Genomic DNA, 17,413 nt, shown 5'->3' on the forward strand with positions numbered 1-17,413 from the left:
GAATCCAGTCCTAGTCGGGCTCCCTGCATGGAGCCTGCTTCTCCCTCTGCCTGTGTCTCTGCGTCTGTGTCTCTCATGAATAAATAAAATCATTTTAAAAAAAAGACCAACACTGATTACCTATTTTTTTAATTTTTTTTTAAATTTTTGTTTATTTATGATAGTCACAGAGAGAGAGAGAGGCAGAGACATAGGCAGAGGGAGAAGCAGGCTCCATGCACCGGGAGGCCGACGTGGGATTCGATCCCGGGTCTCCAGGATCGCGCCCTGGGCCAAAGGCAGGCGCTAAACCGCTGCGCCACCCAGGGATCCCCACTGATTACCTATTAATCAAATTAACATGTCTGAGACACCAGCAAAGCAGATCACCAAAAATATGTGAACATTTAGGGATGAAGCTATTTTTATTTTGGCATGTTTGTAAATTTTGTATCGTTCTTGAAAAGTGAAATTTTATTTCATGGTTTAGTACAGTTTTGACAGGAGGTGGTCGAGGGTAGGGCCATAACACATGATAACCTTTCTACAGTAGCTCTGCTTCTTCCAAGGATCAACTGTGAAGAAAGGGGGAAGTACCTCCGCCCGACAATTGCGGGCGCTCCCGAGGACAGAGCACGGGTGGCCGCGGGTACCGCGTCTCTAACCCTTGCCAGGGGCTCAAGAGTATTTGGCTCTTCCATCCCTTTTCCCAATTTTTGTTACTTTTCTTCGGGAAGCTAAGTCTAAGTTCACAGAACAGAAACACGCATTTCGCTCGATAATCTTCAACAGAAATGTGTCATCGAGAGCACAACGTTTATAACCAACAGAAATCTTAGGCAGAAGTCTTTTCTCTTTCTGTCATCAAGAAGGTGAAAATACTGGAGATGCTCTCTGCCATCTTAGCTTGGTTCCCCCGACCCCCGCCGTTGTTTACGGTAAAGCCCTGAAAACCGGGATCGGTGTCGTGCGGGTAAGCGGCCTTCAACCCTCTCCCTTTTCACCGGAGGCGACCCTCAGTGAACAGTCTGTGTACCGGCCCCACTCTTCTAGGCACAGACGTCATCCCCTTCGCACACAAGCGGGAGCCTTTGCATCTCGCACGTCTCGGAGCATCCCTACAACTTTTTAAGCGCTCTCTTCCGGACCCGCGTCTCCTGAAGCCGGGGCCTCATCTGCAGACACCGGTTCAGAGGGTCGTCGCTCTCGGCCTCACAGCCTCCCATTCCGGCGCGGTCCCGCCGCCGCCGCCGCCGCCACCGCCGCCACCACCGCCGCCGCGCACAGGGCCGCACTGCCGCTCCGTGGGTGGAGCGACGACGGGACGCACCCGACCCTCGCCTCAGACCGCCTTCCGGCCCCGCGCGCCGGAAGTACTTTGCCCCATTTCCGCCTCGCAAGCGATTGGCGCAAGCCTCCTTCCCTTGGCTTGGAGCCCACAGCTCGAGCCGGCCCCCGCCTCTTGCGCGCAGTGATGACGACATCGGCCGGCGGCGGCGGCGAAGACTGGGGGACGGTTAGGGCTTCCTGGGCTGCAGGCCTGGCTGGTGCGAGCTGCTGTCATGGCGGCCGTGCAGTGGGGCTTCGTTTCCCTCCTCCTGTTGTTGCTCTCAGGGGATGCCCAGAGCTCGGAGCTGCCTGGGGCTGCTGCCGATGGGTCAGGCGGGATTGGGGTCGGCACAGGAGACCGCTTCAAGATTGAGGGACGTGCGGTTGTTCCAGGGGTGAAGCCCCAGGACTGGATCTCGGCGGCGCGAGTGCTGGTAGACGGAGAAGAGCATGTCGGATTTCTTAAGTGAGCCTCCTGTGGGCAGCGGGAAAGCGGTTGGCGTGGACGCTAGAGAGGAATTGCCCCTACGCGAGCCAAGTAGCGGAGGGCGAAGGGGTGGGCGCCGGTAGCGGTCTGTGCGGGGAGACCTTGGGGGGCAGCCCTGCGCTTCCCCTTTCCTCCCCATCACCCCGTTTCCCCGTACCTCGGAAGCGAGGGTGGCAGGTGCTTGTCCCAGGGCGGAGCAGGGGGGGTCAGTTTTCTTCAACTCCGTTTTTGCCTTGTTACGGGGTCGACCACTCCAACCGCTGAGCCACCCAGGGGTCCCCGAATCTGGCCACTTTTGCATTCATTTCTGTCTTTTGGCAGCTTGATGTTGTGTAGAAATATGCTGAGCGAGTGGGAATTCTCAAAGCCCAAAGGATTTCTATGATGGCATAGACTGGGAGGCTAATGTTGCTGCTTCTGAAAATAATGGGCCCTGAAGTCCCTAATCAAAGCACCTTTTTTTTTTTTTTTTTTGCCTGGAGGTGGGATTATTCTTTTTTTACAGTTGAATTCATCGAGGGATTTGCAACATTACATTTGGGGCATTTGTGTGAGACTGGGGTTTCTCCATATTTGCTAACATGGTTCAGTCTTTTCTAGCTCATTGTAAAAATGGGATTTCAACTTCTATTAAAGAACGTGGTGAATTTATTAGCACTCCAGTTTTGCAGTAACCTGCTTTTCAGATGTTTAGGCACAACTGTGATGTTTTAAGTCTTTCATTCGCTGCTTGGGGTGTGAAACTGAACTGAAAGAAAATATTTAGGGCAGCTCCGATGGCCCCGGGGGGTGATCCTGGAGACCCGGGATCGAGTCCCACGTCGGGCTCCCTGCATGGAGCCTGCTTCTCCCTCTGCCTGTGTCTCGGCCTCTGTGTGTGTGTGTGTGTCTGTCGTGAATAAATAAATAATTTAAAAATATTTAGGGGGATGCCTGGGTGGCTCAGCGGTTGAGCGTCTGCCTTCAGCCCAGGGCGTGATCCTGGAGTCGTGGGATCGAGTCCCACATCGGGCTCCCTGCAGGGAGCCTGCTTCTCCCTCTGCTGTGTCTCTGCCTCTCTCTGTGTGTCTCGCATGAATAAATAAATAAAATCTTAAAAAAAATAAAAATATTTAGGAAAAAGTGTTTTCCTGACTGGTTTGTATACCAGCAAGTGGTATTTGAAAACCAGACATCGTAAATGTGGATCTTTCTTTCTTTCTTTCTTTCTTTCTTTCTTTCTTTTTTTGGACGTTTATTTCTAAATCTGATTTGCAAATATTCAGATCACCCGGGTGCTGTTGAATTAGAATTTGAATCTCAGATTAATAATGATGAGAAGCTAGTCTTTTTTTTTTTTTTTTTTTTAAGATTTTATTTACTTATTCATGAGAGCCATACACACACAGAGAGAGGCAGAGACACAGGCAGAGGGAGAAGCAGGCTCCACGCAGGGAGCCGCAGGTGGGACTTGATCCTAAGTCTCCAGGATCACTCCCTGGGGGAAGTCAGCGCTAAGCCGCTGAGCCATCTGTGCTGCCCGAGAAGCTAGTCTTAATGCTATTTGTTTTTACAAATCTGGCGTTAGGGCGTTCTTTAGGGTTTGCCTCTAATGATGTTTTAATGAAGAAACTCAAACCTTGGGAATTGGGGATCCCTGGGTGGCTCAGCAGTTTAGCGCCTGCCTTCAGCCCAGGGTGTGACCCTGGAGACTCGGGATCAAGTCCCACATCCGGCTTCCTGCATGGAGCCTGCTTCTCCCTCTGCCTGTGTCTCTGCCTCTCTGTGTCTCTCATGAATAAATAAATCTTTAAAAAAAAAAAAAAACATAATAAAAACCTTGGGAAATTAGCCTAAACTGACCACTTGGCTTCTCTTTTCTGTGGTATATAATTCTTTTAAGAAGCATTTATAATTTTTGTTTTAAAATAAGGTATAAGTTATATGTTTGTTGAAGAAAACATAAACAAGAGGTAAGGGATAAGACAACATTTTATCGTATCCTTTCCAGCCTTTTTGTAATCATATGACCTGTTTTTAATAGTAAAATACAATATATAGTACTCTGTAGCCTTTTTTTTTTTTTTCCACTTAATATCTTGTGAGCAGTTTATGACATCCTTTCATGTTCTGGCATTTGTATATAGAAATGTTAAGAATTAAAAAAAAAGAATATGAAGAGCTTATGGTGGGACTCTTGTTGGAAGAGGGATAGTAATTTGTCTTACACCTGTTATGCATAACTACAATGCCATTTTGACTTATAGTTCTGCTTGTTGAGGGTGGCTTGGGTCTTGGCTAATGGAGGTGAGGGGAGTTTTGACTGAGGATGCTTCATGCCACTTCTTGCTCTCATCACTGTGTATATAAAGCATAATTTACACTCCAGAATAAATAATTCAAGGGAAGTCTAATGAAAGGATTAAACAGTGTAGTCATGGTGTTAGGGAAACAGCCAGGTTGTGCAGTACTCTGGAGTTTACAACCTCAAAGCCACTGTCACCTCTAAGCCTGAAGGAAGTAGGGGAAGTAAAGGTTACTGGGGCAGGAAAGGACTGCCGCAAGAGGAGCTCTGCCCTGTGATGGAGCAAGTCAGAGATGGCCTCTCAGGGAGAGAGCTGAGGAAAAATATGCTAAGCTCATTTTCTTTCCTTCCGGTCTGCAAAGAGGGAGGAAAAGGGTGGAGAGTGGGTCTGAAGGGCCAGTGAAGACCTCCAGCCCAGGAATAAGTTAGTTTGATGTTTACATTTCAATTCTGTTTTAGTTTAGTGTGTACTTTGAAGTAGCAAGGAGTATCTTTTCCTCCTGCTTCTTTGTAAGTATTGTGAATGTGGCAGAATCAGTTTTTTCTTTAGCTATGAAAGAGCCTAATGATTTAAGAAGCATTATTCAATGTATTATACTAGGACTTCTTTGATAAACCAGATTTTTTTAAAAAAGATTTTAGTATTCATGAGAGACGCACAGAGAGAGGCAGAGACACAGGCAGAGGGAGAAGCAGGCTCCATGTGGGACTTGATTCCAGGACCCCGGGATCACGCCCTGAGCTGAAGGCAGATGCTCAACCACTGAGCCACCCAGGTGTCCCTAAAGCAGATCTTTTTAGGATCATTTGTTTTCCTGAAACAGATACTTCTTTTTCTTCAGAAGGTCAGTTTCTCATTATCAAAACAAATTAATTTTGATTGTAAACCTGAGATTATCAACTCTTCGTGGGATGGTTTTCTAAGTCTAGAAGGTAATAGAGGAAATCAGGAAGAAAAGGCAAATGGTTTTAACCACATAAATCTATTAAACTTCTATATATCCAAACAAAAGTAACCAAAGTAGATGGGAACTATATGTAATATGTGGAACAAATGGTGTTTGATGACCTTTTTCTTAGAAAGACAACAAAATGCAAACAAAAACTAGGAAAAAGCCATTAAATTTTAATTAAGGAATTGTTGCAGGAGGTTGGCAAAATTGAAACCTTAATATTGTAGTAATAATGCCTATTGATAATTTCCCTTGAATGAAGACATGGCTTCAGAATTGAAACAGTACCCTCTTTATCAGCTGTCCCACAGAAGGAATTAGAAGTGCTTTCTATGTCAGGATTCTCTGCTCCTGTGGAGTGCTCAGAGTTGTCAGAATCCTTTCAGCGTGATTGTGGAAGCTGAAGCATGAGGACAATTCTTGCCAGTTTGGGTGTTTTTTTTGTTTCTTGTTTTGTTTTTTCTAACTTCTGTGTCATTTGGAGGAGCTTGATTTAGGAGTTAACAGATGATTTAAAACATAAGAAGAAAGCAAGCTGTTGATCAGCAGTATCCAAATAATGATTTTCATTTTTCCAGGACAGATGGGAGTTTTGTGGTTCATGATATACCTTCTGGATCTTATGTAGTGGAAGTTATATCTCCAGCTTACAGATTTGATCCTGTCCGAGTCGATATCACTTCAAAAGGAAAAATGAGGTAAGAGCATCTGATTTAGTTTTTACAAAAGGCGAGGATACCAAATACCTCCTATATTGCTTTTAGAATTTATAGTTAGGGTTGAAAAGTTTCTCATGTAAACTACAGATATTCCATGAAACATCCTTACATTATCTTTAATATTAAGTTTTTCCCCTCTGCCACCTAAAATATCCTTATATTATTTTAATCTGAGTATTGGTAATATTGCAAAGTTGAACTTCCTCCTGCTCTGATTTAAAATTTATTTTAAAGCTCCTAATATGATTATAATAGAGAAGAGGCAAGATTACCTATCATGAGAGCAAAAACTCTGAGGGTTATAATTGCAATATGATTATTGAAGTGGGAAATAATTTAACTTTTCTAAATTAGAAATATTACTACCTGTTTTTCATTGGAGTATCTTGATAATACCTCTTAATACCTATTTAATAGTTGTATTGATCTAGAAATTTCTACAGTTCTTCCTTTCTGAAATATTTAGAGTACATTGGAAATTTAGTATTTTTTAGGCAAATGGTAGATTACATTGTTTAGTTTATCTCAAAGTAAGGATCGTGATAAGAAAAAAAGCACAGTATTAGAGGTTGGCAGACTAGGAAAAATTTCAAAATTTCTAAGTAGATGAACATACGCTTTGAAGTTTAGGTGAAAAGAATGCTGGACTAATTCAGGTTGTGAGTATGGAATATCACAAATCCGTTTGAAGTTGGAATCCCTTGTGTAGATGTCCACAGTTATTCTTTCTGTTATAACCCCAGTTATTTTTTTTTTATTGTCCCATACCAGTAATATTCTCTTTGGTCTAATCTGACCAGGAAGTATATGAAACGATTTTATTTATTTTATGTACTTGTTTATTTTTTCTAGCTTTATTGAGGTATGGTGACCAATATGAAAGAATTTTGAGTGGTGTAATGCCTCTTCTTTGAGCTATCGCAAAATAATTCCATGTTATAGTAATAAAACATAGGTCTTGCAAAGGTAAAAATAGATTTGGGGTTCGAGGAGCTCTGTTTTATTACTGATCTTTTTGGTATGTGCAAAGAATATTTAGATTGATTTGTAGAGACCCCAAATTCAGCTGACACGATAGAAATAATGTTCAGTTGGCCATAATATTTACATTTGAGTTTATGCCTAAAATGTTTTTCTTCTTTCTTTGCCTTTTGTTTTTGGACATTGAAAGTTATAAAAGTATAATGTATAAATATGCTATGATTCACATATAATGAATGAGTCACACATAGAGCTGTCTCATCCTTTATATCAGCTGCTTATTAGTCCATTTATGCCACTGCCTGTTATGGACAGACAGGGGTCCCCTCCTCCCCATTTTAAATGTGAGTGAACAGAGATGATTATTTGGTGGCAATTTAAATTCTTTTTTTTTAAGATTTTTTTTTAATAAATTTATTTTTATTGGTGTTCAATTTTTCAACATACAGAATAACACCCAGTGCTCATCCGACAAGTGCCCACCTCAGTGCCTGCCACCCAGTCACCCCCACCCCCCGCCCACCTCCCCTTCCACCACCCCTAGTTTGTTTCCCAGAGTTAGGAGTCTTTCTTTCTTTCTTTCTTTTTTTTTTTTTTAGGAGTCTTTCATGTTCTGTCTCCCTTTCTGATATTTCCCACTTATTTTTTCTCCTTTCCCCTTTATTCCCTTTCATTATTTTTTATATTCCCCAAATGAATGAGACCATATAATGTTTGTTCTTCTCCGATTGACTTATTTCACTCAGCATAATACCCTCCAGTTCCATCCATGTCGAAGCAAATGGTGGGTATTTGTCGTTTCTAATGGCTGAGTAATATTCCATTGTATACACACAAACCACATCTTCTTTATCCATTCATCTTTCGATCGACACCGAGGCTCCTTCCACAGTTTGGCTATTGTGGACATTGCTGCTAGAAACATGGCTGCTAGTGCAGGTGTCCCGGCGTTTCATTGCATCTGTATCTTTGGGGTAAGTCCCCAGCAGTGCAATTGCTGGGTCATAGGGCAGGTCTATTTTTAACTCTTTGAGGAACCTCCACACAGTTTTCCAGAGTGGCTGCACCAGTTCACATTCACACCAACAGTGTAAGAGGGTTCCCTTTTCTCCACATCCTCTCCAACATTTGTGGTTTCCTGCCTTGTTAATTTTCCCCATTCTCACTGGTGTGAGATGGTATCTCATTGTGGTTTTGAAATGTATTTCCCTGATGGCAAGTGATGCAGAGCATTTTCTCATGTGCTTGTTGGCCATGTCTATGTCTTCCTCTGTGAGATTTCTGTTCATGTCTTTTGCCCATTTCATTATTGGATTGTTTCTTTGGTGTTGAGTTTAATAAGTTCTTTATAGATCTTGGAAAATATTTTATTTATTTATTCATGAGAGAGAGAGAAAGAGAGGCAGAGACACAGGCGGAGGGAGAAAAGCAGGCTCCATGCAGGGAGCCTGATGTGGGACTTGATCCGGGGACTCCAAGATCACACCCTGGGCCAAAGGCAGGCGCCAAACCACTGAGTCACCCAGGGATCCCTAAATTCTTGATACTATCATGAAACTAATATAATGATGCACTAAAAATAAATTATTTAAAAATTTTCCCCTCTATTTTTGAAGTTAAATTATTGTCTTAGAATAGTCTAGTTTGTCCAAATTCTAATCATATTTCTTGCTGTTGTCTATTTAGAGCAAGGGTGAAGCTTGAATTGAAGGTAATATCTTATAAATATGTTTATAAATATTCTTTGATAGAATAAATGGACTTTGAATTTCAAAGTAGATGAACCTCATTAGGTATCAAATTTCTCGTCTTTTTAGAGACATAAAGATTTTTAATTAAATAGGTAAAATCCTAGTATGTTAAATTTAAACTTTAAAGGACTTATCATGACTTTTTACAAATTTTAGAATTGTAAGCTTAGAGTTGGGTGGGTATGTAGATTACACTTTCTATTATATACACATTTAAGTGTTTTTTTTTTTTAATATCAAAAATGCCAAATCCTGGAGGAAATGAGGATTGTTAAAAGGGATACTTGTCTGTTAGAAACTACATTTTTATTTACTTTTGCTCTAAATTTTGAATAAAGTAGTCTAAGAAGATGGAAATATTTTTCTGTATATGAAGGTTTTTTTTTTTTTGCTTTTTGCTGTGGGTAAAGAGTACTTCTTGCTTTAGCATTTAAGGACTAGTTGCAGCAGTGGGATTCATGTTCTCGGTTTCCTTCCTGATGATTGGATGCCTGAAACTAGGTAAAAATCATGGCCCTTATTATTTTAATAATTGGAAGTGGGACAGAATAGAGAACAGAGTGGGATTCATATAAGATCCTAATATTCGTGACCAACATTTTGTAAACATGCATGGTAATATGAAAGACATTTCCTTTTAAATATATAGCACCCAAATGAGTAAGGGAAATCCTGGGAGGACAAACTATAAACCATTTTCCCACCTGGGGGTTTTGATACTCTAACCAAAATGCTTAGATTTGGGGCACCTGGGTGGCTCATTCAGTTAAGCATCTGACTCTTGATCTTAGCTCAGGTCTCAGCTTGTGGAGACTGGGGGGATAAAAAAAGCTTAGATTTTATTAGCAGTATGTAGGTAAGAGCCTTAAGATTGTTTTGAGCCAGAATTAGATCTAAGACTTGATTCCCCCTTTGACCCTTGGCACTAAAATCCAAAAGACCAGGCTCCCAATCTGAAAAATCTGTCCTGAAATTTAATAGTCACAGTCCTACCTTCACTGAAATTTGGGGTGTGAATTTATTACTTCTTGCATAATCCAGAAACTTTGAAGCTGTGCAATTAACAAGATCATCCGTTTTCATAATCTTGGACTCCTGGCAGAGACAAATGCATAACCTCTCTGCAGGGAAATACTCTGTCCAGGTCCACACATAAATAAAGTATATAACTTATCAAATACTCCCCAAAAAACAATGTACATGAGTCAGTAGATGAATTAGATGTCTTAGAACCTCAGATAATAGAATTTTTGGATATGAACTATGAAATAGTTTAAAGTATGTTTAAAATGCTTATACAAATAAAAGATTTATTGCCGTAAGAGTAAAATACTATAAAAATAGACCATATATATTTGAAAAAAGGACAAAATAGAACTTCTACAATAAATACAGGTTTTGGAATACAAAATTCAATGCGTGTATTAAACAATTGAACAGGGATTTGATGAACTGGAAGATGGATCAGAAGAAATTTACCCAGAATGCAGTACACCTAAAGGAATGGACATGGTGAAAGAATTTAATAAGATGCCAAGTACAGAATAAAAAAGTGGAACAAGTGTCAAGTAGAAATTCCATAAGGAAATGAGCGAATGGTGGGGAGGCAGTTTTCAAGAAGTAAACCGGAACATGTATGAACATGGGTGAGAGTGTTAATTAAAATTAGTGGCATCTCTGGTGAAAATGTAGTATTACCTATGGCACTGTTGCAGGACTTTCTTAAATGATAAATTTTTCCTGCAAAATAAACGTGAAAATTGAGTGTGTTCATTAATGCATATCTCAAGCAATCAAAGAAGTAAAATCTAGCATTTTTATATATTTGTAACAATTTATTATTAAATATAATCAAAGAGCTTTACAGCTAGAAGAATTCTCAAAGAACTTTTGATATAACCAGAGAAGAATTTGTTTAATCCCACAGGCCTAGGTAATAACAGAACTATAGCTAGAAATTAGGTCTCTTGATTCCAAGTCTAGTGTTCTTCCTCTACAGTTTGCTAAATATTTTAGAAATACAGATAAAGCTACTTTGATCAGATTTTTAAGATAAAAAATTTAGATGCCAGAGCATTTTAGAAAAAGCTAAAGGTAATTATAAGGCACTGCTAATGTATTATGAGTAGTTTTTTTAATTAGTAGTGTTTTTGATGAAATTACTGAAGCTTTTTTCATGTTGCTTTATCAGAGCAAGATATGTGAATTATATCAAAACATCAGAAGTGGTCAGACTGCCTTATCCTCTTCAAATGAAGTCTTCAGGTCCACCTTCTTACTTTATTAAAAGGGAATCATGGGGCTGGACAGACTTTCTAATGAATCCGATGGTATGTATCTGTACAATTAAGTATCTTTACTAATCTCTAATTTGATTCCAGGTAGTTGAAAAGTTCTAACCCTGGTGAGGAGGAAAAGTCAAATTATTAAGATGAAAGGATAATTGTGAATAGTTTTATTGATTTCAGGAAAATAGTATCTTTGGGAATATTAATGAAAAGAATATAGTGAGAATTGCATGGTAGATTTGACATTGAAATGTGCAACAGCAATGTGATAAATATGATGAAATGTTTTAAAATGCAAATGGAATAAGAATATGTGGCAAGTCACATGGAGTTAGCTGTCTCATCCTTCATACTACCTGCATATCAGTCCACTGATGAATGTGCCATCATTTATTGATCAGCCACTATTGGTGGCTTGAGTAAGGGTTTTTCTCCTTTTTGCCTATGTGTAGTAAACAGAAAAATTATTCTGTGGTAATTTAAATACAAGGTATGAAACTAATGTTATGGTATCCACTGATAATAAAACACTAATAGAATGCATTCTTTAGAAACAAATGGACTTTGTTTTTCTGCTTCTGGAAATTGAATTATTATCTTGCAATTGTGTAAGTGGTGATCATATTCCTTTCTGATAGCTTATTTAAGTCACAGAATATTTGGGGACTGTACATTTTTTGAAAGGAATAAATAGTACCTAAAATCTGCTATCAGGCATAAAGAAGCAGGAGAGTAGAGTGGATAGGGGAAATCAGCAATGAGACTCCAAAGCTTATTAAGAAATATCTTCCATGTTTTCATTTCTGAAATTCCATGGAAACATACCTACTACTAGAAGCTTCTAAGGCATTTTTTAAAACTCATCTGTTATAGTAGTCACCTAGTAGCCTATATTGCAGGCTCGAGAGGATGTGTATTAATTAGAGGGGCATATAATATTTTCTGCAAGAACCACAAAGTTATCTGGAAAGAGCCTAGCTGGCCATCAGGATCATCATTCTTAATGCCAGACTGCAGATTAAAGAAAGTGAATAGTTATGTTAGCAAACTGTGTTAAATTGTAAACTCTGCAAAATGGTAAGTGGTGTAGATAGGAAGTGAGGTGACTATAAAGTCCAAACCTACGTAGGTAAGGCTCTTATACTTTATAGGAGTTAAACATTGAGGAGCACCTTATATCAACAGGACTGGGTCAGTAGAATTGAGGTGCTGCCGCTAGTTTTATTGTGTATATAACATTTGAGTCTTTAATTTTATCATCATTTCAAACATTTTTTGGATTTTTTTTTCTTTCCACAGGTTATGATGATGGTTCTACCATTATTAATATTTGTGCTTCTGCCCAAAGTGGTCAACACAAGTGATCCTGACATGAGACGGGTAAGATTATTCCCCCACTGTGGATTTTTGAATGGTATTCTGATGCCTGAACCAGCTGTTGTGGCTGACCGGCTTGGGGTTTTTTTGGCTTTATCCTAATTCCCAAGCCAAATTCATTCAGAGGTTGTGTTAACACGGTATCGTGTTCCAGCCATTTAATTAGTTGTTTCCATTGGACCAGATAAATTGTTGGTTCTGCCTCATAAAAGCCTGGATCTCTTCGTATAGCTAAAAAACTCTGCCTAGTACTGTGTTTGTGCCTCATTTGTTAAATAGTTGAAATGCATAATAATCCTGGTATCCCAATCCAAATAGTTTGCAAAATGATAGCTTCTTACAATTTATTTTTACTTTACAAAACCCTTCAGAATACACATTTAGTTTATATGTTCAGATACATACACACACAAATTCTGATCACCAAGGGAGAAAACTAGAATAGTGGCTTCCAGACTTCACCACAAAATCATACTGATTTGTCAATGGGTGGGGAGTTGCCAAGTAAGATCCTTCAAATTTGGGTGCCACTGCTTTGTCTTTTTAAAATTTTGGCTTCCATAAAATCTTCAGAATTTTTTTAACCATTACTTTTCTTCTACCTGGAAACCATCAACAAATATCTCCTGAGTTCCAGGTTTTTCCATTTTATATAATATATTGATGTATTGACACCTTATTCATTGCTGAATTAACATTTATTGATTGATAGCTAGGTATGGACACTTGGGATACAAAAATAAATTGTATATCATCTCTGTGGTCAACAAGCTCAGAGTCAGTTAAATGAAGGAAATATAATGGATTTATGAACACTCATCTTGCTATCAGGAATGTAGGTGTATGTGTGAGTGTGTGTGTGTTTTAAATGCGAAAATAAGATACACATAAAATAAATACAAATGTTTGCTGAGGTAGTAGGTGATCAAGTTCTGTAGAAGGCAAGGCATTTATTCCAAACTGGAATAGCAGAAAAAACCTCATGTTTAAAGAAAGCTTTATGATATTTCAGAATATCTTATTCCCAAATTTGACATCTTAGTTTCAGCATTGGTCAGAAAGTGTACATCCTTGTAATCCTTGTATCTATTAAGCCAGTTAACTCTGTGGCATTAGTAGAAGGAAACACTAGTGGTCACATTGGATCAAAAATTCATTCCTTGCAAAGTGCTTTGCACATAATAAGCAGTATAAAAATTCTTTAATCAAGAGCTTCAGTATTGGGGGATCCCTGGATGGCTCAGTGGTTTGGTGCCTGCCTTCGACCCAGGGTGTGGTCCTGGAGTCCGGGATCAAGTCCCACATCAGGCTCCCTGCGTGGAGCCTGCTTCTCCCTCTGCCTGTGTCTCTGCCTCTCTGCCTCTCTCTGTGTCTCTCATGAATAAATAAATAAAATCTTTAAAAAAAAAAAAAAAAAAAAGAGCTTCAGAATTGGAGAGATTAAAAAATAGAATTGATGTTTTATGCAGGGTCTCAAGATCTCTTGCCATATACATTTAATTCCTGATTATTAGAGCATGTTAACATTTTTTATTTATGCTTATAACATTTCTTTTCCTAGCCATATATGTAAAAGCACTTTCTCCCTGAGAACCTGTGTATAAATTCTACCTTTGGGAAGAAAGCCTAAGCTAATATCCAAGTAGTGTTGTTCAACTTTAAATGATAGATAATACAGTATTTGCTATTCGTTTTTCATGTGTGAACTAATACAATTTTAAGTTCACTTTTGGAATGTAATGTAAAATTTAAATGTAGCATGTATTACATTAGTATTTTTATTTTTATTTTTATTTTTATTTTTATTTTTTTTACATTAGTATTTTTAAAGGTAGAACAGTACTTTATAGATTGTTGGCTCAGTAGAGGACAAAACTGTAAAATGAAGATACCAAATCCACATGAGGTCCTGCCAGTGATTTGTTTGTAACATTTATGTTGCTTGCTTGAGATGCTGTGATGAGGTTACTCGGGCTGTATAGATTTACCACTAAGGGCCTTAGGAATGGAATATTGGAAATACTGTAGTTACTTTTCAAACATTTCTGATAACCTTGGTATATAATTAAAGATTGATACTCTTTTTTATATGCATTTAAAGAAAGCATGAGTTAAAAAAAAACACTTGGTAAAACAGTAAAAAAGCATTTTTATCAGAAAACATAAAATAAGATGGCAAGAATATGATCACATATAATCTTAGAAAATACCCGTTATGAAAACATAAGCTGAATCAAACCCTATGCAAGATTTATTGGGGATTAATTAAGGATCACAATACTTAGTAGTAAAAAGGAGGTATGAAACATGGTTTCTGAAGGGCTGGTGGGTATAACATTGCTGAGAACCAGTAGCTTCTACTTGTATTCCTCTCCTTTAATGGAAGTGATAGTTGTTAACTGACTTGAAAGATCTCAGTGCCTTTCCAGTTATTGTGCTTTGTCCTCTTGCAGGAGATGGAACAGTCAATGAACATGTTGAATTCCAACCATGAATTGCCTGATGTTTCTGAGTTCATGACAAGACTCTTCTCTTCAAAATCGTCTGGCAAGTCTAGCAGCGGCAGCAGTAAAACAGGCAAAAGTGGGGCTGGCAAAAGAAGGTAGTTGGACCATGTGGAGATAGCATTTGCACAAACACAGCAACACTGGGTGACATCCAAGTCTTGAGGGGAAACCGTGTGAAGCAACTACTGTAAATTTGAGTCATCCTTAAAGTTGATCTCTTATAACTGTTGTGTGTGGTAACTCTTCAGCACGTGTTTTGTACTTGGTACACAAGAAAACCCAGCTTTCATCTTTTATCTGTATGAGGTCAATATTGATGTCACTGAATTAATTACAGTGTCCTATAGAAAATGACGTTAATAAATTATATGACGTACTATACATTATGTATATTAAAATGTCTTAATCCAGAGATGAAATGATCTTGTTACTTCTCTTTCACTTAGTGTTTCTTTTATTCCAAACAGTTTTCTTCTTTCATTATATGAGGCTTAAAATTGACATTTCCTATTTAAAAAGAAGTGGCTTATATTTTTGGAGCTGCATGTGCCATGGTTTTTTTGTGTAGCCAGACCTTACAAAATTATTAGCCCTGCCCTGCATTTAAACATCAGGGAATGTTTGGGGTGGAACCATATGTTCCTGATGTAGTTTTAACTTATGTTATTATAGTTAGTTTCAGAGTATGGATGAGAGTACATGTTACTAGTTCTTAAATTTTGGTTACCGTCTATGGGATTCATTATTGACTCTCAGTAATAGACTGTGCTTCAAGGTGGGAGTCAGAGATGGATGATGTCTAGTGCCAGTCCACAATAGAGCTTGTTATGTAGGGAGGAAACACAAATAATAACAGGTTATGAATGGTCAGGGGAAGGAAGTGCAGTGGTGGCAGAGCCTCCTGGAAACTAAGGGTGGAAAATCAACCTTCGAGCTCCTGGTGTAATGTTGGTAGTATAGCACAGGTAGCTTTTAAATCCTGTCATCTGGGGATCCCTGGGTGGCGCAGCGGTTTGGCGCCTGCCTTTGGCTCAGGGCGCGATCCTGGAGACCCGGGATCGAATCTCACGTCGGGCTCCTGGTGCATGGAGCCTGCTTCTCCCTCTGCCTATGTCTCTGCCTCTCTCTCTCTCTTTCTCTCTCTCTCTGACTATCATAAATAAATAAATAAGTAAGTAAGTAAGTAAGTAAGTAAGTAAATCCTGTCATCTCTTCTATCACTCTCAGACTTGTTGGAATATAGATTACCTTACTTTCCATTCAGGATTATCTCAAAAGCTTTTTTTTATTTCAAAAAGTCATAAAAATTTCAGACCTTTTCTTTTGCTTTATTTTAATTAAATGTGAATTCCAAAACTATACTCTAATAAAGGTCTCCTATCCTTTTCTATGTTAAAGAACCCCCCTATTTTCTTAAGGTTGTTAAATCAGCCAAAAATAACAATAACAACAAAAGATTGATTCCAAAGTCTTATTTTCCCTTTTGTGTAGGTACCATTGTTCGTTTTGAAATGAGGTTCGTAAGTTTTCTTATAAAGATGTAAGTTCTGATACAGAACATTTTATTAACTATATCTATTTTTAAATTATATACTACAGTTACCAAGCTGATTAAGCTATGAATGATTAAGGTGGATAGACTGGTTAATGGTAGAACCAGGTAGGTCTTTGAAAATAGTCATTTATTGAAAATAATTAAAATACTAGAATACTATTTGAATGGAAGCTGCAATTTATTTATTTATTTATTTATTTATTTATTTATTTATTTATTTATTTATAAAAATATTTATTTATTCACGAGAGACACACACAGAGAGAGAGGCAGAGACACAGGCAGAGGGAGAAATAGGCTCCATGCAGGGAGCCCAATGTGGGACTTGATCCTGGGTCTCCAGGATCATGCCCTGGACTGAAGGTGGTGCTAAACTGCTGAGCCACCGGGCTGCCCGGAAGTTGCAATTTAAAGGAGACAGAATATAGTGAGAGTCACAATTGTATGGCTAGAAATTATCCTGAAAATTTTCAAAATTTGAATTGTCAAAATTTGCACACAGACTACCTAATGACCAAAAAATTAGGAAAGCACTTCCAAGGAAATTATCATTTCATGAGCTAATTAAGAAACTTTGTGGTTATTTTACATAAATTATAAAGCCATCTGAATATAAAATACATCCCTTACGGTACAGAATGTTATTACATCAATTATATATGAAACTCTTATCTTTGCATAGAACCCTCATCAAATGCTTAGTGTGCTTACAAGTACAGAGATGATTGTATTTTATTAGGCAGTATTGGGTTCAGTACAAAGAACCCATTTAGCTGCTAACTTGCTTTGTGACTTTGGGCAAGTCACTTTCCCTCTTTGAGCCCTGTCTTGTCTTGTTCATTGTTGTATTTCCAGCATTGAGCGTGTGGGCACACAATAAATGTTTGTTAAATGAATAAATAAATGGGCCTCAAGTTTCCTCCTCTGTAAATTGAGAGATTTAGATTAGACCTGTAAATTCCTTTTCAGATCTAAAATTACTCCGCTACAATTCTAAGCTGGTCCTACTACTTCCTACCTGCAAGAACCATAAATCAGTGCCAAGTTTTTCTTTTCCACTTCCTCAGATTCTTTCTGCTGTTCCCCATTTGGAACAGAGCAAAGTATTATTTTGCTCTTTAGGGCCTTAGATTCAGTGTACACATATCTCCTTAATATAAGTTTGTGTTTTAAAATTTTTCACTTCTAATTTAAACCTGAGTG

The 17,413-nt window shown here is 38.6% G+C and overlaps 1 protein-coding gene across 1 annotated transcript; it reads left to right on the top strand.

Moving 5' to 3' along the window:
• Positions 1-1,452: 1,452 nt before the first annotated feature.
• Positions 1,453-15,074, top strand: EMC7 (ER membrane protein complex subunit 7). The gene is made up of 5 exons (XM_077880433.1): positions 1,453-1,774; positions 5,611-5,730; positions 10,675-10,813; positions 12,071-12,151; positions 14,602-15,074. The coding sequence occupies exons 1-5, from the start codon at positions 1,542-1,544 to the stop codon at positions 14,752-14,754; spliced, it is 726 nt and encodes a 241-aa protein (XP_077736559.1). The 5' UTR covers positions 1,453-1,541; the 3' UTR covers positions 14,755-15,074.
• The last annotated feature ends 2,339 nt before the right edge of the window (positions 15,075-17,413 follow it).

The sequence above is a fragment of the Canis aureus genome, chromosome 32 (assembly GCF_053574225.1).
Source record: "Canis aureus isolate CA01 chromosome 32, VMU_Caureus_v.1.0, whole genome shotgun sequence".
In the NCBI taxonomy this organism is placed as follows: domain Eukaryota; kingdom Metazoa; phylum Chordata; class Mammalia; order Carnivora; family Canidae; genus Canis; species Canis aureus.